The sequence below is a fragment of the Saccopteryx bilineata genome, chromosome 1, assembly GCF_036850765.1.
Source record: "Saccopteryx bilineata isolate mSacBil1 chromosome 1, mSacBil1_pri_phased_curated, whole genome shotgun sequence".
In the NCBI taxonomy this organism is placed as follows: Eukaryota; Metazoa; Chordata; class Mammalia; order Chiroptera; family Emballonuridae; genus Saccopteryx; species Saccopteryx bilineata.
Window position 1 is genome coordinate 14,207,323 of NC_089490.1, and position 23,630 is coordinate 14,230,952.

Below are 23,630 nucleotides of genomic sequence, written 5' to 3' on the forward strand. Positions count from 1 at the left end.
CATAAGGAAGAGAATGCTACGTGTTAAACTAGAGACAATATAAAAAGATTAAAAGACAAGCCCCAAAACTGAGAGGGGATATTTGTAATGCATTCAACGGCTAATATTCATGTTATTTATATTAACTAGTCTTAGTACCGCCAATCTGCACATCGTTAACCAGACAGACATGGCCCCGACCCCCGTGGGAAATGGCTGAGATCGAGCACTTTGGAAAACAGAAAACTGAAATGACGAATGGGGGAATGAAATGATACCCAGCTTCATGAATAGTCAGTCAGAATGATCTCAAACCACCATGAGAGAGCATGTCACAGCCCTCAGAGTGTCTGTACCAAGAGAAGCAAAGCAATTCTACCTCTTACACACTCTCAGTGGGGGTGTAAATTGACCCAACCACTCTAGAGAGCAACACCCAGTCAGATTGAAGCCGTGCCCAATGCATTACCGTATTTTTCGCTCCATATGACGCACCCCCCCCCAAAGTGGAGGGGAAAATACCCATGTATCTTATGGAGCGAAAAATACGGTATCTTATTAAATATTTTCACACCATTTGGTTCAGAATATTTTTTTTTCTTACTTTCCTCCTTAAAACCCTAGGTGTGTCTTATGGTCAGGTGCATCTTATGGAGCGAAAAATACAGTAACTATGTTTTCTTATTTTATCTCGTCTGGAGGCTCTGGCATTTGTGACACCTTCCCTCCCTCCCACACACACACACGCCCCCGACTGGGAAGAAAGAGAAGAGAGTGCCCCTTCCAGGGCGAGCTGGTTCCTCGTGACAACATAGGGCTGGGCAGCGCCACCGTTCATAGGCGTAGGAACCCATCCAGACATCCGTTCATAGGCGTAGGAACCCTCCTCTTTCTGACTCCTGCTCCCCAGGAGGCAGTATTGCCCTGCCCTAATGACCCAGGGCCGGGTACCAGACAGCCAGAGAGCCCGCAGGCATTATTCCAGCCAGCTGATCCCTCTGCTCTGCCTTGTCTTTCTCCCAGGAAACAAAATAAAGGCTCAGGGCATTGCCTTCCCTTCCTCCCTTCAGCCTCCGGCCCAAACCTGCTGCTTCCCCATGTGGCCCTGAGTGGCATGCCAGAAACAGAAACGTTAAGTAATAAAAATCTTATTTTAGTGACATTAGCCTCCCCATGTCGTCACTCAGCCACCTCCATAAGTTTAAATTCCACAGGTACAGTCAGTACACCCCTGTGGCAGCGGCCCGGAAAGTTCCTACACGATGCAAAGGGACATGTACACAGGTTGGCTGGTTCTAGTGAAGCATCGGAAACAACTGGAATGTCCGTCAGTAAGAGAATGATAAATACGTTGTCCCGTGGTCTCCTGCGAGGCTACCAAAAGCAGTAAAATGGAAAGGACTCGAGCTATGTATCACAACACTGAAGGAATACGGCAGATGACAGAGCAAATCAATGTGTTTGCTTACACGAATCTGAGGATACCTCTAAAACAATACTATGCATTGTTTACAGAACATATCCACGTAATAAAATGTACAAACATGGAAGGGAAGGATCCTCTCCAACCTGGGACATGGTTCCCCGTGGGAGCAAGAGTGCGGAAGAGCCAGAAAGAACTCAACAGAGGTTTCACTGGCCGCCGTGATGTGCTGTCTCTTTGAAACCGAACAAACATTTGACTGAGCTGAAGTGAAACATCCAGATTTGTTCAGTAGGCCCGGTCAGTTACATGGGTGTTCCCTGTGCTGGTGTTGACGTTTCGCTGTGTGTGAGCTGTTTTGTAATGAGAAGATAGGCTGTCCGAGTGAACTCAAGGTCGTGGGCAACATGGAAGCGTGCCAGTCAGCTCTGTCCCGGGTCTGCGGTGTCCAGTTCTCTCCTCTCTCCCTACCTCTTAGAGATTTAAAACTGCTGACTTTTCAGAAAAGGCGTAAACACTTGCACCCCACAGAGGATCTACCCACGTGTCAATCAAGAATTCAGAAACAACATCACACGCCTCAAAGCAGAACCCCACTTTATTGTCCAGGAGGAATAAGAAAGAGAAAAACATTCGTTTTCTTCTAACAAAAGTAATAGTTGTTGGCCCCACCGGCCGCTCAGAAAAGCCGTCTTTGTGTTGCTCTGGGTCCTCCTCTCTGCTCACTCCAGGGACGGCAGCTTTCTTGCCTGAGGTCTTGAACTCTTGCTTGCTTTTTTTTTTGTATTTTTCTGAAGCTGGAAATGGGGAGAGACAGTCAGACAGACTCCCGCATGCGCCCGACCGGGATCTACCCGGCACGCCCACCAGGGGCGACGCTCTGCCCACCAGGGGACGATGCTCTGCCCCTCCGGGGCGTCGCTCTGCTGGGACCAGAGCCACTCTAGCGCCTGGGGCAGAGGCCAAGGAGCCATCCCCAGCGCCCAGGCCACCTTTGCTCCAATGGAGCCTTGGCTGCGGGAGGGGAAGAGAGAGACAGAGAGGAAGGAGGGGGGGGGTGGAGAAGCAAATGGGCGCTTCTCCTATGTGCCCTGGCCGGGAATCGAACCCGGGTCCCCCGCACGCCAGGCCGACGCTCTACCGCTGAGCCAACCGGCCAGGGCCTTTTTTTTTTTTTTTTTTTTTTAATCCGCTGCATCAGATCACCAGTGTTCCCGCGGGCTGTGTACACCAGCTCCGGGATCACCGCCAGGGGCCTGAAGGAGAAAAAGGAAGTTGTGGAGGAGGCAGAGGATGGAAGAGATGCACCTGCTAATGGGAACGCTAGTGAGGAAAGTGGAGAGCAGGAGGCTGACAGTGAGGCAGATGGAGAAGAGGAGGAAGGAGGAGAGATGGAGGAGGGGGGGAGGGGAAGGGAGACGATGGTGAGGAAGAGGATGGAGATGAAGACGAGGAGGCTGAGGCAGCTAGGGGCAGCTGAAGATGATGAGGGCGACAGTGTGGACCAAGAAGCAGAAGACCGATGAAGATGACTAGACAGAAAAAAAGAAAAAAGACGTGGAAACAACTGAAGCGTCCCTGGACAGAGGACTGGATAGAGGGGATGTGGTGCATCTACACAGTGCAGTATCACCCAGCCGTAAGAAATGAGGACTGGATAGAGGGGATGTGGTGCATCTACACAGTGCAGTACCACCCAGCCGTAAGAAATGAGGACTGGATAGAGGGGATGTGGTGCATCTACACAGTGCAGTACCACCCAGCCGTAAGAAATGAGGACTGGATAGAGGGGATGTGGTGCATCTACACAGTGCAGTACCACCCAGCCGTAAGAAATGAGGACCTAGTGCCATTTACAACAACATGAGCGTCCCTGGACGGAGGACTGGATAGAGGGGATGTGGTGCATCTACACAGTGCAATACCACCCAGCCGTAAGAAATGAGGACTGGATAGAGGGGATGTGGTGCATCTACACAATGCAATACCACCCAGCCGTAAGAAATGAGGACTGGATAAAGGGGATGTGGTGCATCTACACAGTGCAATACCACCCAGCCGTAAGAAATGAGGACCTAGTGCCATTTACAACAACATGGGTGGACTTCGAGAACCTTATGCTAAGCGAAATTAAAAAATCAGAAAAAGCTAAGAACTAGATGATTTCACTCATAGGTGGGATATAAAACTGAGACTCATGGACATAGACAAAAGTGAGGTGGTTACCGGAGGGGGGGTAGGGGACGGTAAAGGGGGCCAAGTATACGGTAATGGAAGGTGGTTTGACTTTGGCTGATGGGCTCCCAGCACAGTGCATAGATCATGTGCCGTCGAGATGCACACGTGAAACCTGTGGGATCCTGTGGACCAGTGTTACCCCACTGCCTTTAATTTCTTAACAACAACAACAACAAAAAAGGCCACTGTGACCTATTCACCTTCCACTTCCTGTCTCAGGTGCTAAACCTGGTCACCCTGGAGAAGAGAGTCCCACCCAACCGCCCACCTACTGTGGGAAGTGCCACCCACAGATGACAGACAGACACTTGCCACCCAACCAAAACCACAGTGTGAATTTGCAGCAGGGGAAGAAAAAGGACCAAAACTCTCAGGGCCCTGCTTTTTTTCTTAAAAGTACTTTAAAAAGGAAATTTTGTTTGTATTTTTAATTTACATTTTATATGTTTGTGCATATTGTTATGGGTCAGCCACTTGTTGTATGACCATGTTTATTATAATCTCAAAGGAGAAAAAAACCTTGTATAAAAAAAGCAAAAACAGCCTGACCTGTGGTGGCGCAGTGGATAAAGCATCGACCTGGAAATGCTGAGGTCGCCGGTTCAAAACCCTGGACTTGCCTGGTCAAGGCACATATGGAAGTTGATGCTTCCAGCTCCTCCCACTTCTCTCTCTGTCTCTCTCTCCTCTCTCTCTCCCTCTCTCTCTCTCTCCCTTTCTCTCTGCTCTCTAAAATGAATAATAATAAAAAAAGCAAAAACGTTTCACCTATAGTAACAAACCATCTATACTTGAAGTATATCTTTTGTTTTTACTAAAAGCCAAGGGCAGATTCTATTTGTTGTTTTCAGGGTACTATTTCTTCATCTTACTAGACATGTTTAACAGTCCTTGCGTTAGTCATGAGGTTGTCAGCAGAGGATAGCCAATGAATAGTGGCTTAAACAACAAACATGCAATGAACTAATCCACCAGGAAGGGGACAAGTGGTTTGGGGCTTGGTGTCGTCACTCAACAATCTCAAGGACCTGGGCTCTTCTTTCTCTTCTGCTTTCCTAACAAGTGTGTGGTCAACATCCTCCAAACTGGCCCTGAATGACCTCCACCTTCTGCTACTCACACGCCTCCCACTTATCACCAGGGTGGGTCTGTGTGGCCTTGGCCCTAGTAAAACGTGGGAGAGGCGTGAATACGGCAGAAGGGATGGCATCACTTCTGAGGTTAAGTTATAAAAAAACTGTGGCTTCCATCTTGAGTTCTCTCTCTCTCTCTCTCTCTCCCCCCTACTCTCTTTCTCTCCCTTGCATCTCTTACTCTGGGAAAAGCAATCTGTCCTCTTGTGGGCAGCCCAAGCGAGAAGCTACCTGTCAACAGCCAGCTGAGAACTGACGCTTCCCGACTGACTGTACTTGGAAGTGGATTCTTCTACCCCAGCGGCCCCTGAGATGACTGCTATCAGCTTGACTGAGAGACCCAGAGCCCAGACTGCCCGGCTAAGCCCTATCTGGGTTCCCAATCCGCAGAAATTGTGTAAGATAACAAATGCTTGTTATTTTGAGGCATTCTTTCTTAGGTAATTTGTGGCACCGCAATAGATAACGGATGCGCTCAGTGACTGTCATGCGCCCCAAAATATGACCGTCATAGCCCCCAGCACCCTGTTCTCACACGACAGCATCTCAGGCAGGCAGAGAGGGTGATGAGGTGAAAGGGGCTGGCCTCGTGTTCCTTTGTTGTTTTATCAAGAAGGAAAACCTCCCTTAGGAGCCACCCAGCAGATTTCCCCTTACATCTCATTGGCCAGAACTGGGTCTCTAACAGCCTTTAGCTGCAAGGGAGGCAGGGAAATCAATAACAGTGTGATAACTGTGTGCGGTGCCAGGTGTGTGTGTGGGGGAATATTTTGTAAAGTATACAGTTGTCTAACCACCTGAAACTAATACAGAATAACACTGAATGTAAACTATAATAAAAAAAAATATTGGGCTTTCCGGGTGCTTTGTGGGGGAGTAGGCATGGAACAAGCAGGCTGCTCTGTGGCGACAACAGCATCTCCCAGTCCTTCCTGCAGGTGCAGCGGGTCTGGGTGTTCCCACCGGGGGTCAGCTTACTGGTTCCTTTGTACGGTGTGTTCACTGTAAACTGGAAGTTAGGCCTCCATGAGATTCAAGGTTAAACCATTATCGCTAGGATTACTCACTGGCGATGCTGTGACCTTCATACTCTTCCCACATCAAGAGGCAACCGGGATCTTCACTAAAATAAACATTTTACAAGACTCAATCGTCCATGAAAGGCTAAGCAGGGCCCCCGAGGAGCTGTGCCCATCTCCAAATGTAGAGCTGTGTCAGCAAAAGGCTCCCTTTATCTTACACTTGGGGAAACCGTGTTCTTCCATGAGTTCAGCTGGGTTGTGTGTTGTCCGAATTGCATGTGAGAAGCAGTCTCACGGGCCGATGAGTCGCAGGAGCGGCGTGAACTTCATTTAAAACACCCGAGAGGTTATGGGATGACTCTAAAAATCTAGCGCAGAAACGTTGGAACGGGATCCTCTCGTGATGTCGTCCACTCGAAGTGCGTAGGGCTCTCGGTGTCCTGTCAGGAGCGAGGGGAAACGAGATGAACCTTCTCGGTCGTTCAACACTGGGGGACGGGACAGGTAGGCACAGGACAGGCGAGCCCTGTGGCCCTGCGGTCAGATGTGCAGAGCACTCTGCCAAGGTCTGTGCTTGGTGAACATGTTAACAGCTCCTACAGGACCTTCTCAGGTGCAGTCGTGAGTTTCTAGTTTGCTTGTTTGCACCTGGTCTCCACTGTCCCCATCTCCATGAAACTGAAAAATATCTTCTGCCGGCCCTGGCTGGTGGCTCAGTGGATAGAGTGTTGGTCTGGTGTATGGACATCCGGGTTTGATTTCTGGTCAGGGCACATGGCAGAAGCGACCATCTGCTTGTCTCTCTCTCCTCTCCCTCTTCTCTCCCTTTTCCCATCTTGCAGCCAGTGGCTCAGTTGGTTTGAGCGTGGCCCCAGGCACTGAGGATAGCTCGGTTGGTCTGAGCACATCAGCCTCAGGTGCTAAAAAGAGCTTGGTACTTGAGTATTGGCCCCAGACAGGGGTGGCTGGGTGGATCTGTCAGGGGGCATGTGGGCGTCTGCCTCACTATCTCCCCTCCTCTCAGCTAAAATATAAAATAAAAACAAAACAGAAAAAGAGAAAGGAAAAAATAAAAAAGAATATGTCCTCCCAGTGAAGACTGGGGCCTAATCTGACAGCCAGGCCTGAGAAGTGGGGACGTCAGGACAAGTACTTGTCCTTGAAAGAATGACGAGCCCCCAGCCTTCTCAAGCCCCTGCAGCCCGTGTAGAGCGAGGTGGGCTCGCTTCCTATTTCGCCGGGAATAGTGAGATGACGCGGAAGGGGATACTTCTCCAAGGTTGTCTTTCTTCAACGTGACCCTGTGCCACTTCCTGCTGCTTACCCTTCTTTGTGGCTCCAAAAGGCAGGGGCGTCTGTCCCCATCTCCGGAGTCCCCCCAAACCCCCAGCTCTAATGTCTTGGTGTCATCTCAGATTTGTCTTACAGTGAACTCAGTCTCCGCCCAGTTTCCCTGAGTCAGCAAAAGGCAGCCCCGCCCCTCTCCGCCCCTCCCCGCCCCCAGGGCGTCCGCCTTGGCTCCTGCGGCCCATCCAGCCGGTCCCCAAGTCTCCCTGGCTCCACTCCCTGTCTTCCATCAGCCACCGCCCCGGCCTGGCTGCCCGCACCCCTGGGAGGACGCAGCACAGGCCCTCATCCCTCATCCTCCAGCCTGGGCTCCCTGCCCCGCGGGACTCCCGCCCGAGAACTCGCCCACCTCCTCCCGAGTGTCTGCAATGGCACCCGCCTGTTCCCAAGGCCTTGGCCCGACTACCCTTCGATGATAACAGACATGCCTCATGCCAGGCATTTTACAGCCATACCTTTAACCTTTAAACGACTGCGTGGCGTAGGTACATATTATTGTCCCTTTTACAGATGAGGAAAACTGAGGCCTGGCGAGGTCACACGGGTCACGCTGCCCATAAACAGCAGAGCTGGGATTCGACCTGTGTCTGTCTGACCCAAAGCACTTCATCTGTGCTACTGCCCGCCACACCGCCCACCCCTCCTCTGAGTGGAGCTGGTGCTGTTCTGTGCCGTATAACCCCCACCCTACCCTACCCACACCTTCTTCAGATCCCGCAGCCCACACGCATGCTCCCCTGGCAGTTCCAGCCCACGCCGCTCACCCTGGTCACCCCACCGCCCTGGCGCAACTCTTGGCCCGCACAATTTGGTGCTTAATTAGAGACCGCCTTGTCTGGCTGTCTGGTTCCCTCACATTTGCCTGTCTTGTTCCTAAGAAGCCCGGAAATGTCTGAATTCAGTCAGGGAGGATACTTCCACTCGCTCCTGTCCCCTGGGGCCCCTGACACAGGGCTGGGTGCGCAGACACCCAGGGAGGCTAACCTAGTTTCCCAGGAAGGAGGCAGGGTCACCATGCTCGGACAGCACAGTGGGCTCCACCCTGGCTGGCACGTCCCTACCCTCCGCCCCAGGAGGAGCCTCAAATCTCTGTGCGCCCCCCACACACTTGCTGTTTGTTTACACACACATTTCATTGAAAAGTCTCTTTCCCAGAGGGAGGCAATTCTATACCTGGAACTACGGACCCAAGAGAGAGAACCCTGCCCCTGAATCCTGGGCGTGGCCCTGACGGTGGAAACCCAAAAGGGCCAGTGAAGACCTGATCCCACCTCCCAGCAGAGCATGGGGCTGGGCTGGCCGCTGGGTAGGGTGCTTGGCGTCTCATTTCTCATTCTGGTCCTACCTCTGCATGGTCTGGAGGTCGGGATGGTGCGTGGGGGGGGGTAGCTGTGATTTTTTCAGGTTGTGAGGAAGATTCCCCCCCTCCCTAGAGCGGCGCTGCACAGCTCCAGAGGGGGTGTGCACGGGGGCCCCTGGCACACCCCTGGTCCCCATGCGCCACCTCCCTACCCTCTAGGCTGCAAAACATCTCTGCCCTGATCCTGACACCCATCTCTGTCCTCCCCGGCTGTTTACGCTCGGGGCCACATGGCGCCGTCTCACACTTCCCAGTCCGAAGTGGGAAGAGGAGTGAACTATATGCAGCCCCCAACGCTTAGAATGATGGAGACGTCAGACGGACACTTAGGAGACAGCACCGGGGTCTGGGGTCTGGGAGGGGGTGTGCTGACAAAGGGTCAGGGGGTCCGTGAAGGGCCGGCCTGAGGGAAAAGGCGGCGAGGATGGAGAAAGAGGCGGTGGTGGGCGGGCCCCGAAGCCCAACCTGTCTTCTTTAACATCGTCCTCGGTCCCTCCGTCCCAGGCCAGTCCTAACATGTGAACCAGCCAGTGACTAAGCGACCGGCGGCCTGCGTAAGAAGGACGAATCAGTGCAGCCGTGCAGCCCTCCACACAGGCCACGGCGCCCGGAGGGGGACCGCAGGGAGGGCCCCCAAAGGGGGCACGGGTGAGGGAAGTGCGCTCCCTTCAGAAGCCCGAGCCGACCTGCCGGTCCTGCCCCCGTGGGGAGGAGCCGCGTTCTCCCGGAGGGGGCCAGCCTCCACCCCTTCCCTGCCGCAACGCCCCAGGCGGGAGGCACCCTGATAACCATCCGTGGGAGTTTGGCAACTCGATGTGTGGAGCCTTCTGGGCTGAGGGCTGAGCAGTGCCCGCCTCTTTGGGCCTGGCCTAGGCGGCAGCTCGGGTGCCCCTGGGTGGTACCGGCGCGGGCAGCCGGGCAGACGGCTGACGGACTCTGCCGGAGATGAATCCAGCCACGCGATGAAGCCGGGACCGGACCTGCCCCGGGACCAGACGCTGCTCACACACCCAGGAGCCGTCGTCACCTTGTCCTGGTGGAGCTCAACAGGCCCAGGCGGCTGTCTGCGCCACCCGTGGGTGCCCCAGCCGGCCGGGGAGAGCCGGCCGCATTCCAGGCTCCGGGCTGGCAGGGCGGCTTGGCAGCCTCTTCCGACGGGCAGGCGGCCCCAGCTCAGGCAGGCCCGCGCTGAGGGGTGACTCCGCCCCGCCACAGGGGACCCCAGGCGGAGGAGATGGAAGAACAGGTGTTCAAGGGGGACCCGGACACCCCTCACTCCATCTCCTTCTCGGGCAGCGGCTTCCTCTCCTTCTACCAGGCCGGGGCCGTGGACGCCCTGCGGGACCTGGCCCCCCGGATGCTGGAAACGACCCATCGCTTCGCGGGGACATCCGCGGGTGCGGTGATCGCGGCCCTAGTCATCTGCGGCATCGAGATGGGTAAGGCCTCCGTTCCGGGTTTCCTGGGAGTCTCTGGAGGGAGCCCCCAAAGCGGAGCCTCAGGGACGCTTTGGGGAGCAAAGCCAGGACTTCTGGGAGACAGGAGAGGATGAGGTGGATCTAGTGGAATGGGGTGGGGGGGCAGCTGAGACATCGCAGCTGAGGTCTGCCTGGTACTGGTCTCTGACCCACCGGGTGAGCTTGGACCCATCTCTCTCTCTCTCTCTCCTTCAGCGCTCTTACCTGTCATGTCCTGCCTCCCTGGGTTTGAGGCAATATCTCCCCCAAACCTCCTGGTCTTGGAAGTTGCACCATGGCACAGTCAGATGTGGGGGTGAAGTGTCCTGCCTGGCCTCATGTGAAATGCAGGCGTCCTTGGGAAGGGCGACACTCCCTGTCTATGTCACCTTGGTGGGGATGGATTTGTCAGGCCTGCTCCCAGGTGGCTAGAGAGGGGAAAGCTGGAGGGATGTGTACAGGGCAGGAGGGATGGGTACAGGGGCAGGAGGGTGAGGACCTGGGAAGGAATGTGGAAGCCCTCACTCCACTGTCTGCAGGCTCCTCCAGGGGCCCCTGGGAGAAGGATGGGGCCAGACCACTGACCCGGAGGGCAGACACCATCTGTGCAGGTGAGTGGGCATGTTCCTAGCAGCCCCAGACAGCAGGCCTAGACCTGGCACTGAAGAGGCCCAGTGTCCATCCACATGGGCCACCCCGGGCGCATTTATTCATGTACTGCACTGCTGTTTGGTGCCGCCCAGCTCTGTTCCAGGCACAAGGGATAGAGTCCCTGTCCTCATGGGGCAGGAAGTCTAGGGAGAGGGACATGTCATGAACAATCAAACGAGTAACCTTATGAGGGTCAGGGTCTATGAATAAAAATAGTGGGAACTCTTCTAGAAAGGGTGGTCAGGGAAGCCCTCTTGGAGGAGGTGACATAGAAGCAGATACCTGAGCGTAGTAAGAGAAGATGCCATTTGAAGATCAGGAAGGAAAGAATGTTGGAGGTGGAGGAGCAGCCAGGGAGCTGGCGGGTGAGGAGGAGAGGGGGTGGGGAGAAGGCTAGGGAGGCCAGCAGGGGCCAGGTCACGTGGGGCCTTGCAGCCAGAGGAGCAAACTGAGTTCCTCTCCAAGAGGTGATGTGGGGGTGGCTAAGGGCACATACGACAGATACACGGTTGAGTCCCAGCCCTGTTATTTCACAATGTGGACCTGGGGCAAAGGACTGAACACTCTGTACCTCAGTTTCTGCATCTGTAAGGTGGGGATGCTACTCATACCTCATTCCCAGGGTAGAGACAAGAAAGCCATTGTAGGTCTAGGCCGTGAGTGAGCCGGGCAGGTGGAGGGCGGGGAGAGGTGGTGGGATGACTGGATCCAGGATGTGCTTGGAAGGCAGAGCCGGTGAGACGGGCTGGGGGACCAGCTGCGGTGTGGGAGGACAAGCTGCCCACAGGCCCCTGCCGGCCTCGGGACCTCTGTGCTGAGCGGGAGCACTTCGACTTTGTCTTAGAGAATAGCGGTGCCTGTTCACTAGTGCCTCTTGTGTGCAAGATCCTTTTTCTTTTAAATATCGTGCATGTAATAAATAAATTCTCATGGACAACATTCAAGCAATGCCAAATTCTATAGAGCAAAAGTATATGGAGTACAAAAAAAAAAAATCTTCGGCCCTGGCCGGTTGACTCAATGGTAGAGCGTCAGCCTCAGCGTGTGGAAGTTCCAGGTTCAATTCCTGGCCAGGGCACACAGGAGAAGCACCCATCTGCTTCTCCACCCCTCCCCCTCTCCTTTCTCTCTGTCTCCCCCCCCTCCCCCCCCACAGCCAAGGCTCCACTGGAGCAAAGTTGGCCCAGGTGCTGAGGATGGCTCTGTGGCCTCTGCCTCAGGTGCTAGAATGGCTCTGGTTGCAACAGAGCAACACCCCAGATGGGCAGAGCATCGTCCCCTGGTGGGCATGCCGGGTGGATCCAGGAGTCTGTCTGACTGCCTCTCAGCTTCTCACTTCAGAAAAATCCAAAAAAAAATCTTCACTGATCCTCCCCCTACCCCCCAACCCCACTCTTCCTCCCATCCATAGTCAGTGCTAGATCGTTTTTTTACGCACAGAATCCTCTGTGAATGTGGCGGTTAATGCTTCAGTCACCCAGTGGATGGACCCTAGGACAAGCCTTCAGGCAGGACAGCCCCCACTCCCTGTCCTGGACTCACAGAGATCCCACCCTTGGCGACACCCTGCCTCTGGGATATGTCTCACTTTTAAAAATATTTTATTGATTGATTTTATGGAGAGAGAAGAGGGGAGTCGAGAAGTTTCTATTCATAGCTGCTTCACTTTGGTTGTTCATTGATCACTTGTCGTATGTGCCCTGACCGGGCAAGCCCAGGGTTTCGAACCGGCGACCTCAGCGTTCCAGGTCAACGCTCTCCCCACTGCACTGTCACGGGTCAGGCCGATTCTCCTACTGTTCAGGTTTCTGTGTCGCTCACCTGCTCCATTGCCCACAACATCCTCATGTCGCCTTCTTGACTTCTTACAATAGCCATCTGGGAAAGACAATGGTGTCTTCCTCCCTCCGGCATTCAAGGACTTTTCAGAATTGGTTCAGTTCAATCAATTCCATAAATACTGCCCAGAACCTACTTGGCCAGAATGTGAAGGGCCTGGACAGCAGGAGAGAGCAACTAAAACCCCTGGGAGGGACATCTGACTGCAGGTGTGACCAAGGCCGGGACCGCGGGCCGCGGGGATTAGGAGGGAGGTTCAGGGAAGGGTGAGCTGCAGGTGGGACTTGCTCTTTGCGCGGCACCTTGTTTACATGATGCACCAGCGCCATTCCAGTCCACCCCGTTCACTTCGACTGCCATGTGATTTGCTATTAACTGGTGCTTCCTCTGTCTCAGGCTCAGTTCTGAGCCTTTGGGATATTAACTCATTCGGTCCTCATAACAACCGTCTGAGGTGAAAACTATTATTATCTCCATTTTACAACAGAGGAGGCAACTGAGTCGCAGAACGCTTCAATAACTCGCCTGCGGCCAGACAGAAGCTGGGATTTGAACCCTGGCCGGCCAGAGTGTGCACACTCACCTTTGAAACCACTCTGCTTCTTGGCAAAGGGGTGTCTGGGGCCCAGAGGCTGGTTGTGTCAATAGTGGAGTCAGGGGAGTCTGAGCAGGTGGAAGTCGCACTCGGATCTGGGGAGATAGTCTCTACGCTGAGGGACAAGTGACTTGTCATCAGTCAGAAGCACAATAAGGACCAGGACTCGGTCCCCTGGCTGTCTTTGAGGCTCCTTGCCTCTTCCAGTATATACCCCAGGCGGCCTATCTCACGGTTCGTGGAGCCATTCTACTGGTGGCCATGGCCCGCTTTCGTTGCTGTGAACAACCCCACAGAGATCCTCCGTGTCTGTGTTCACCGTGCCCACATGGATCGCGTCCCTTGGGTACGCATCACGTGAACTATACCAGACCTGGCTGAATTCCTCTCCGAAGTGGTTCTAGCAATTTAACCACTGATTTCCCCACAATGTCATCAACCCTGGGTACTGTCAGACTGCAAAGTTTTAATTCAACCGAATGAATGTGAAATGATGTCTCACTTTATTTTTTATTTTTTTTTTTATTGATTTTTTAATTGATTTTTAGAGAGAGGGGAGAGAGAGAGAAGGGGGAGGAGCAGGAAGCATCAACTCCCATATGTGCCTTGACCAGGCAAGCCCAGGGTTTCGAACCGGCAACCTCAGTGTTCCAGGTCGATGCTTTATCCCACTGTGCCACCACAGGTCAGGCTGTCTCACTTTATTTAATCTGCCTATCCTGATGACTAGTGATGTTAAGCATGTCTGTGTATTTATTGATCACGTGTGCTTCCTCTTCTGTAACTTGCCTGCTTCTAACCTTATCCTGGTTTTTTTTGTTGTTTTTTTTTAAGATTTTATTTATTCATTATAGAGAGGAGGGAGGGAAGGAGGGAGGGAGGGAGAGAGAGAGAGAGAGAGAGAGAGAGAGAGAGAGAAGGGGGAGGAGCAGGAAGCATCAACTCCCATATGTGCCTTGACCAGGCAAGCTCAGGGTTTTGAACCGGGGACCTCAGCATTTCCAAGTTGACGCTTTATCCACTGCGCCACCACAGGTCAGGCTATCCTGTTTTTTTCTACGGCATTAGCTTTCTCTCTCTTAATTTGTAGATGTTCTTTTTATAGTCTGTACCCTTATCATTTGTGAGTTACAGACACCACTGCTACCTGATTCTGCCCCATGGTTTGTTGTTATTTTGTGTATTATGTCTCCTGTCATTCAGAAAATTATTATTTTAATGAGTCAAATATATCAATCTTTTCCTCTTACAAATTTTTAAAAAATTATCTTTCCTTTGTTACCATGATATCTTCTATGTGTTCTTTCAAACCCTGTTTTAAGGTTTTGCTCTTTCCTATTTAGGTTAATCCAGCTGGGATTTATTTTGTGGTTGGTTTGAGGTAGAGACCTATGTTTTTAATGATTTTTGCCGTGTGCTAACCTAACCCATTACCCCACCATTTACAGACGGCCCTTTCCACACGTGTTTGATGTGCTGCCTCTGGCTTGTTCGGGTTCCTGGGGTCTCAACAGTCTGTCCCTGTAGTTTCTCTTCCTGCCACTGGCTGACTGGTCCGCTTCTGCACCACGTCACACTGCTCTAATCAGTAGAGCCTTCTGGTAAGGGTCCATCGTACATGGCCCTCTCCTCCTCCTCTTCCCATTTCATCTTCAAAGGCTGCCTCTGTTATTCTAGACCCTTTCTCCCTCAGATGAAAAGCTCTGTTGGGATTTTGACTGAAATGACATCTTCTGGCCTTTCCTCCTCCTTTAATAAAGATTCTTTTTCCTTCTTTTTCAAGTGAGAGGAGGGGAGATAGAGAAACAGACTCCCACATGTGCCCCAACTGGGATCCACCCAGCAACCCCTGTGTTGGGCCAGTGTTCTGCCCATCTGGGACTATGCTCCCAATTGAGCTATTTTTAGCACCTGAGGCAGAGGCTCCACGGAGCCATCCTCACTGCCCAGGGCTGATGCACTCAAACCAGTCCAGTCATGGCTGTGAGAAGGGAAGAAACAGTGAGAGAGAGAAGAGAGAGGGAATAGGGGAGGGAGGAGAAGCAGGTGGTCACTCCGGTATGCCCTGACTGGAAATTGAACCCGAGACATTCACATGCTGGGTCGGCACTCTACCACTGAGCCAACCAGCCAAGGCTCAATAAGGATTTTGTATGTCTTTTATTAGATATGTTAGTTTTTGTTGCTATGAGAAATGGGATCTTTTCCTAATCTAATCTAATTGGTTATTGCTGATATAAAGCATGTTGGGTCTTTTGCATATTAATTTTGTTTTGAGTAACCTTGTTGAACTTCTTAAAAGTTCTAAAAGTTTGTTGGTAGATCATCTCATATTTTATGTGTAAGCAATCACACGATCTACATATAACCAAAGATTTTCTCTTTTTAAAATATTTCTTCAGCACACAGGTCCCAGGGCCCCTCTTCTCCTGCTTCCAGCCAGGGCTCTTGGGTCCCGTGCCAGCTGGGGCAGCAGTGGGTTCATCCGGAGACGTGCGTCTCGCTCTGTGATAGGGCCGACGGGTTCATCCGGAGACGTGCGTCTCGCTCTGTGATAGGGCCAACTTGCGGGCATGTGAAAATGTTTGTCAAAACCCCTAACACGGTGCCTGTTTGGTTTTGTGTTGGAGAAGCAGTAAACGTTTGTTCATTCATTCATTCATTCATTCAGCCAAGGAGAGAGGCTCTCCATGACAACCAGCAGGGATTCAAAATTTCCAATGTGATCAGGAGTACGGATGAAAGCTTGTGTCATTTTGAAAAACAAATATTTTTCTTATCAAAGAATATGGATCTGGTGGACTTAAAACCCCATCCCCGGCCCTGGCTGGTTGGCTCAGCGGTAGAGCGTCAGCCCAGAGTGTGGAAGTCCCAGGTTCGATTCCTGGCCAGGACACACAGGAGAAGCGCCCATCTGCTTCTCCACCCCTCCCCCTTTCCTTTCTCTCTGTCTCTCTCTTCCCTTCCTGCAGCCAAGGCTCCACTGGAGCAAAGTTGACCTGGGTGCTGAGGATGATTCTGTGGCCTCTGCCTCAGATGCTAGAATGGCTCTGGTTGCAGCAGAGCAACAGCCCAGATGGGCAGAGCATCACCCCATGGTGGGCTTGCCGGGTGGATCCCGGTCGGGTGCATGTGGAAGTCGGACTGCCTCCCAACTTTTAACTTCGGAAAAATACAAAAAAAAAAAACCCAAAACAAAAGCAAAAGACCCATCCCCACTTAAGCTACTCTTTGGCATCTTCCCTCTATAAAAACTGCACAGGAAGCCAATCATTGTTTATCTATCTATTCAACGCCTGTTTGCTGAACACGTACTAGGTCCTGCAGAGGATACAGAGACAGGATACACAACGCAACTCTGTCCTTGCGCCCAAGGAGCTTGCGGTCTCCTCAAACCTGAAGGCACCAGGCGCCAGGTATTCAGAATGCCAGAAAGTTCCAGCTGAATGTTAGAAAATGGGAAGGCACAGGAATGCCGAGGGAGGGAACAAATGCCTCCAATCATGGAAGGCTTCATGCAAGTGGTGTTTGAGCTGCTGCTTGACAGTTGTGTAGGTATCTGTCAGGTAGGGACAGGCTGGGCGGGAGCCTAGACTCCTAGTGAGGTCGGGACATGGCGACAAACATGGTCATGCAGCTGGGAGTGTGGTGCCTCCAGTGGGTGGTGAAGCATGCAGGACCACTGGTGTCAGGGGTCAATGTGAAAAATTTCATGATAGGATACTTACTATACTCTATGCCATAATTTTGATATTCTCTTTTAGTAGTTAAAAAAACCTACTGCACATTCAAATCACCTGGGGAGCTTTGAAATATTTCTTGCCCAGGATTCTCTAAAACCAAATTAAATCAGGATCCCTGAGGACAGAACCCAGGCACCAAGGGAGTTTCAGTTTGCAACCATGATTGAGAGCCAGCGCCCTTCAGAAAGCTACAATGAGTCACCTCCCCTGAGATGCTGTGAGTGGGTATCCAGGCAGTGGAAACGGGTCAGACACTTCATACAGAAACTTGTAAGATGCCCGTTGAGGACCTGGGCTAATGAAAATTCTGTACCCGAGGTTTCATGGGCAATGGCTTTTTCCAGAGTAGAGGGAAACAGTTTAACTACAGTGGCTTTACGCTGGAGTAGCTTTCCGTGAGGGCCTCTGGCTGGGCCATAGGTGAGGGAGACTTGATCTCGCCTAAAAGGGCTGGTCCATCTCTTCCTCTATGATCCCCACACCCAACCTCTTTTCAGATAAGTGGGAAGATCTGGACCCACAGTTTCTCCCGATTTTCTTCCCTAGCTTTTTTTTTTTTATAACTTTTCAAAACAACTTTTCAAGATATAATTCACATATTATACAATTTACATTTTATTTTATTTTTTTAAGTGAGAGGAGGGAAGATAGTGAAACAGACTTCCACGTGTGCCCCAACTGGGATCCACTCAGCAAACCCCATTGACACCGATGCTCAAATAAACTGAGCTATTTTCAGTGCCTGAGGCTGACACACTGGGACCAACCTGAGCTATCCTTAGTGCCCTGGCCAATGCTCGAAGCAATTGAGCCACTGGCTGCGGAACAGGAAGAGAGACAGAAGGAAGGGGGGTAGAGAGAAGCAGCTGGTTGCTTCTCATGTGGGCCCTGACCAGGATGTCCATATGTCCAGTAGACATTCTATCCACTGAGCCACCGGCCAGGGCCACAATTCACCATTTAAAGCATACAATTCAGTGGCTTTTAATGTATTCGCGTAGTTGTCCATCCAACATCGCAATCAATTACACTGGGGAACAAAATTTTTGTTGCATCCACAAAAACACTTGTTCTTACCTAATTCGAGCATGCTGATCTCAAATCTGACAATAAATTTTCTCTGTAAGCTACAGTTTTTTTGCGATTCAAGATTTTAGGTTTTCATCTTGTAAAATTTTCAACATTTAGTTTAACATAATGAAGTAGAATGTCTTCTTGGGCATCATCTTTGTGAAAATATAATTTACATAATGTGGTAAATACACTAAAAGATATGACTGCATCAGAATTTGTCTACAATTTCAAAATAGAACATATTAAAACACTTATTTTAATCATAAAATTTGCACAAAACTTATTTAAATTTTATTCAAGCAATAATTTGCGTTTGTGGCTCTTGCGTTTGTGTACTTACTGAGGACAATCTCGTATGATGCTCCAGCAATAGTCTGCTCATCACTAACAGCCCCAAGATTTTCGGGAAACTTATCAAGGTGACTGTTCAGGAAGTGAATCTTAACGCTCATGTTACATCCAATGTCGCAGAAAGCCAACAGCATCCTTTGAACCAGAAGTTCATAGTTTTCTGCTTTTTTGTTGCCATGGAAGTTCTTTGTAACTGTCACAAAAGACTTCCATGCTGCTTTCTCCTCCATATTCATCTTCCTGGCAAATTCTTCATCACGTATGAGGGTTCAAATTTGAGGTCCATCGAATACACCTGCTTTTATCTTCTCGAAAGACAAGGCAGGAAAAGCAGAAATCATATGTTGAAAGCATTCACTTTCTCTATTCAAAGCCTGAACAAACTGCTTCATTAAGCCAAGTTTGATGTGAAGTGGGGGAAAAATGATCCTGTCTTGATTAACTACAGGTTCATTCACAATATTTTGCATCCCTACTTCCAGAGCTTCACGTTTTGGCCACTCCTTCTGTGTCCAGTGTTTCTCCTGAGCTCAGCTATCCCACAAACACAGAAAGCAAGGATACTTTGTGAAACCTCTCTATTGTCCTAGCAGGAAATTTACCATTTTAAGATCCACACAAATGATCCAGTTATGCTCCTCATACTTCAGTAAGTTGAGGACAATTTTTATGTCATTATAATCTTCTCACAGATGAGTTGAATACCAGTTGGAACCACTGTATAAACATTACCGTTGTGTAGAACAAGGGTCCCCAAACTACCTCCCACGGGCCTCATGCGGCCCCCTGAGGCCATTTATCTGACCCCCACCACACTTCCAGAAGGGGCACCTCTTTCATTGGTGGTCAGTGAGAGGAGCATAGTTCCCATTGAAATACTGGTCAGTTTGTTTATTTAAATTTACTTGTTATTTATTTTAAATATTGTATTTGTTCCCGTTTTGTTTTTTTACTTTAAAATAAGATATGTGCAGTGTGCATAGGGATTTGTTCATAGTTTTTTTATAGTCCGGCCCTCCAACCATCTGAGGGACAGTGAACTGGCCCCCTGTGTAAAAAGTTTGGGGACCCCTGGTATAGAAGAGCACATTTCAGACTCTGTTCAGAGCTGTCAAGAAATAGCTACCATTCTGTTGGACTGTAAGTGGTAACACCTAGCTGGCTGAGAAGACTACTGATATCATGACAGTAAACAAAGTGTTTGTCTTCAGAAAAAAAGTCCACAAAAATTTGTTCACGCTTCCTGAAATGGGATACTTTAGCCAACTGGTGAAGTACATTCTTTTCTTGAAGCCTGGAGGCTAATAACTCAGCTGCTTTCTTTGATAGGCCCAAATCTCTTACTAAGTCATTCAATTCGGGTTGGCTAAACTGCTGAGGGGTTTTAATGACTGCTTGGCATCAGAAGAAGACCCTTCAGATTCTACAACCATTTCCTCATGCATCTTATCAAAATACACTTGATCACCATGTCCACTTTCTTTGTCCTTAGAAGAAATAAAACCATTAAAAACTGGAACTGGGAGTGTCTCAGAGTGTGGGGTAGGGCATATTGCTGAAGGAATATTAGGATATGCGATCATATGCTGGTTTTTCTTGCCGATGCCCTTTGTATGGATCAGACAGAAATAACAGTCACTGCTGTGGTCCTTAGGTTCACGCCAAACCGTGGGAATACCAAAAGGCATTCCTTTGTGTTTTCCTTTTGTCCAGTCACGAAGCATTTCCTCACAATTATGACACACAATATGAGGAGCCCAATTCTTGTCTTGATTGTCAAGGGGAACTTGAAAATAAGCAATATATGCATGTGTCACAAATGATGAAATATTGCGCCTTTGACGTTGAAGTGTGTAACAGCCACATATATAACAGAAGGTGTCAGGACTATTCTTACATTTACGCCTACTCAAAGAAGCCATGATTCAATCTTAAAACAAAATAAGAGGGTGTTTTTATCAGATAAAATTTTTTTACATTTAAGAACAACTACAATTATGTAAAAGTGATGTTTGTAAAACATTAATTGCCTTGTGGTTATGTTCCATCCAAGAGTCATTGCCCTTTAACTCCAATTTAAAAACCGACGCATGCCATTAACTTTAATAAAAAGAAATTAAAATTGCATAAAAACTAGAGCATGCATCAAAAAACAGATTTCAGATTTGGAATCAGCGATGCAGAAATATATAGGAACAGTTCTAAAACCTCATGCAACAAAAAAATGAAAAAAAAAATTTGTTCCCCAGTGATACAGAATATTTTAATTATCCCCCAAAGGAGCCCAGTAGCCCTTAGCTACCTCTCAATCCCTCCACTCCCCCAAGGCCCTGGCAGCCGCTAGTGTCGCTGTTGATTTGCCTGTTCTGGACACTTCCCATAAACGGGACCACACAGCTGTGGTCTTTCTCAGTCCTTTCACTCAGCATACTTTCAAGATTCATCCATGTCAGTGCTCACTCCTTACTGCCAAGGAATGTCGCATTGTGCAGATAGACCACGTTTTTTTTTTTTTAAGTGAGAGGAGCGGAGATAGTGAGACAGACTCCCACATGCGCCCCGACCAGGATCTACCCAGCAACCCCTGTCTGGGGCCGATGCTTGAATCAACCCAGATATCCTCAGTGCTCAAGGCCGACACTTGAACCAATTGAGCCATTGGCTGCAGGAGGGAAAGAGGGAGAGAAGGGGAGGGAGGGGAAAAGAAACAGATGGTTGTTTCTCACGTGTACCCTGACCAGGAGAGAGAAGAAGGGGAGGAGCAGGAAGCATCAACTCCCATATGTGCCTTGACCAGGCAAGCCCAGGGTTTTGAACCCACAACCTCAGCGTTCCAGGTCGGCACTCTATCCACTGCGCCACCACAGGTCAGGTGATAATGTCACGTCTTCTGAGAGTCTCTCCTGGTTCCCAGCAGGCGCTAACTCCTTGGTGCTCCTGCAGTCTCAGAGACCAGAATCCCCATGGGAAAGAGCCCTGACCAGGAAGCAGGCTTTCTGTATTCCGAGAACAAAGGCTACAAAAGTGTCCGGCCGTCAGACTGTGAGCCTAGCTTGCCACACACATTCTTCTCACATGGTCTTTCAGGAGAGCAGTGGAGTTCAAACCAAATCTGGTCCTGGGCCTCCACGCAGCCTTGAGCGACCTTGGACAAGCCTCCCTGGGCCTCAGCTCAGCCACTGTCCGATGTGAGAGAACCATGCTGGCCTCCCCGTCCCCGCAGCCGGCTCTGGGGATCGGCAGTGGTCCCTAGGAATGAGCGTTGCAAGAGAAGAGATTGGTACTGTAGTTGCATTGGTTGGGATGGCAGAGGGTTCAACAAGACAGGAGAGCCTTGCTCGCTCACGTGGCCTTTGCACCCCAGTTCCCTAAGGCCGGTGGGGTGGGTCTACGCAGTTAGGACCCAGGTTCCTTCCATTGTGTTGCTCATGGTCCAAGAGGGTTCCTGCCACGTCTGCATTCCAGCCAGTCGGAAGAGGGCAGGGAGAGGGCACGCCTCTCTTTCAGGAGTAGACCTTGGGGGTGGCAGACATCTCATCACCTTACATCGGACATCACGTCACCGTGGGTCCGAACTTAGTCACATGGCCTGCAGGGGAGGCTGGGAAATATATGTAGACTTTAATAGGGGTGGCCACGTGTCCAGCTAAAAATGGAAGCTTCAATCACTAAGAAAGAAGGGAAGAACGGATATTGGGGACAAATGGCCGTCTCTGCCACAATAACCATAGTTGAGGATACGAAGATGATGGAGAGATTCTCTCTCTGCCTGGGACCAAGACCACGACTCCAAACCATAAGATCAAGTCCAGCCTGTTGGCTGGGGGGGGGGGGGGGGGCTCAGCAGTCCTGCCCGGGGGCCTGGGCAGTGAGCCACAACACCCACTGTGTCCCCTACCTAAAATGACCTTCTCTTCTCCTCTCCAGAGACATTATCTCCTCCCCAGAACCCTCCCACTGGGCCCCCCGGACGTCTTTCCGTGATCTGAACTTTGCCCACAGAATCCGTCCACTGGTTCCAGCACTTGATACTATCTGTGCCATCTTAATTGTTTCAGACGTCGTTTCTCATTTCAGCAACTAGATTGATTGAGCAATCTGGGATCTAATGGGTCCCACGGCCCCCACAAATTGCTCTTCAAATAAGAGCGGCTCAATAAACTCCTGACCGTCACTGGCTGTTGGGAGGCAGGCCGCTGAATGTCTTTGCAATTTCTCTATTTTGGGGTTTCCCTGGCTCTTACGGCTATGACTTATAATACCAGAATGTCATGGAAGGAAGGTTAGTGAGTCCAACGTCTCCGTTTAGAAGATAATTGCATTTAGACTTTGGGAGAAGAGGTGACTAGCTGGAGGTGGAACGCACTTAGGCCAGTGGTGTCCGAGGACCCAGGGTTCTCTGGGGCAGGGAGGAGCAGGAGCGGGGCAGGGGCAGGGAGAGGACTCACACTGAAGCCGGGGGGCGGGCAAGTATATTCCTGCTGTCCTCCATCTTACACACAGGGTTTTGTTTTGTTTTCTTCTAAAATTTCATTTAAAGAAAATGTTCCAGTGATTTTTTTTTTTTTTTGAAAGTCACTGTTTGAACCTAGTTCCCTCAATGCGCAGACAAAGAAGTTGAGGATCAGATTCTGGCTAAATTACAAAGATAAAACAGACTACCCCATTCATCACCCTAGGGCAGGCCCTGGGAACCCAGCAGTGAACGAGGCCGCTGTCACTGCCCCAGTGACGAGCTGACGTATAGAAAGGTGCTGGCACACGTGTTCAAAGGAGAAAATAAAGCAGCAGGAGGGTGATGGTGAATGATTCAAGGGGGTCTGTCAGGTGGCCATCAAAGCAGGCTGGGGAGGGAGGAAGGCAGGGAGGGCCGGGGGTGCTCTCCGAGAGAAGTGTTCCAGGCTGAGGCCAGCAGGTACAAAGGCCCTGTGGCACATATCGGTGCTTGCCTTCTCGGAAAGGAAGGCAGCTGTCCTTCTGGACAGGAATTGGTCTTCTACAGGACCTAGCGAAGCATGTGAGAGGGCCGGGGAGCAGTGGAAGCCTCACCCCACAGACGTGGGCGCAGCAGGACCCAGCACGGCTCCTCTCCTGGAGACGGGAGACACACTACAGGTGTTTTTGTCCACCCCGCACACCTGGTCCGGTGCCGCCTCCGGATGCTCCTGCCATCCTGGTGACCGTAGGCTTAAGGCAGCCAAGGTTATTGTCATTGGCAGGTGGCTCAGGTGTGTTCTGGGCAGTGTGCCCGTTAGGACTCCAGAGCCAGCGCTGGAGGGCTGACTGTCTGTGCGAGAACCTTGGCTCCGGTCACTCTTTCCCGCCGTCTACCGTGTGCCTGTCTCTGTCAGTCAGTGGAGGAGTAAGACAGCCAGGCTGGTGGCGAGGGCAGCTCTCAGGGAGCCGGAGGATCAAGCT

The 23,630-nt window shown here is 50.8% G+C and overlaps 1 protein-coding gene across 1 annotated transcript in view; it reads left to right on the forward strand.

Moving 5' to 3' along the window:
* The first annotated feature begins 9,062 nt into the window (after nt 1-9,062).
* Nucleotides 9,063-23,630, forward strand: part of PNPLA1 (patatin like phospholipase domain containing 1) — a 54,624-nt gene continuing 40,056 nt past the window's right edge. Inside the window, exon 1 of the mRNA XM_066236521.1 lies at nt 9,063-9,941. Coding sequence (XP_066092618.1) covers nt 9,737-9,941 — 205 coding nt within the window. The 5' untranslated portion in view covers nt 9,063-9,736. The remainder of the gene's footprint in view (nt 9,942-23,630) is intronic.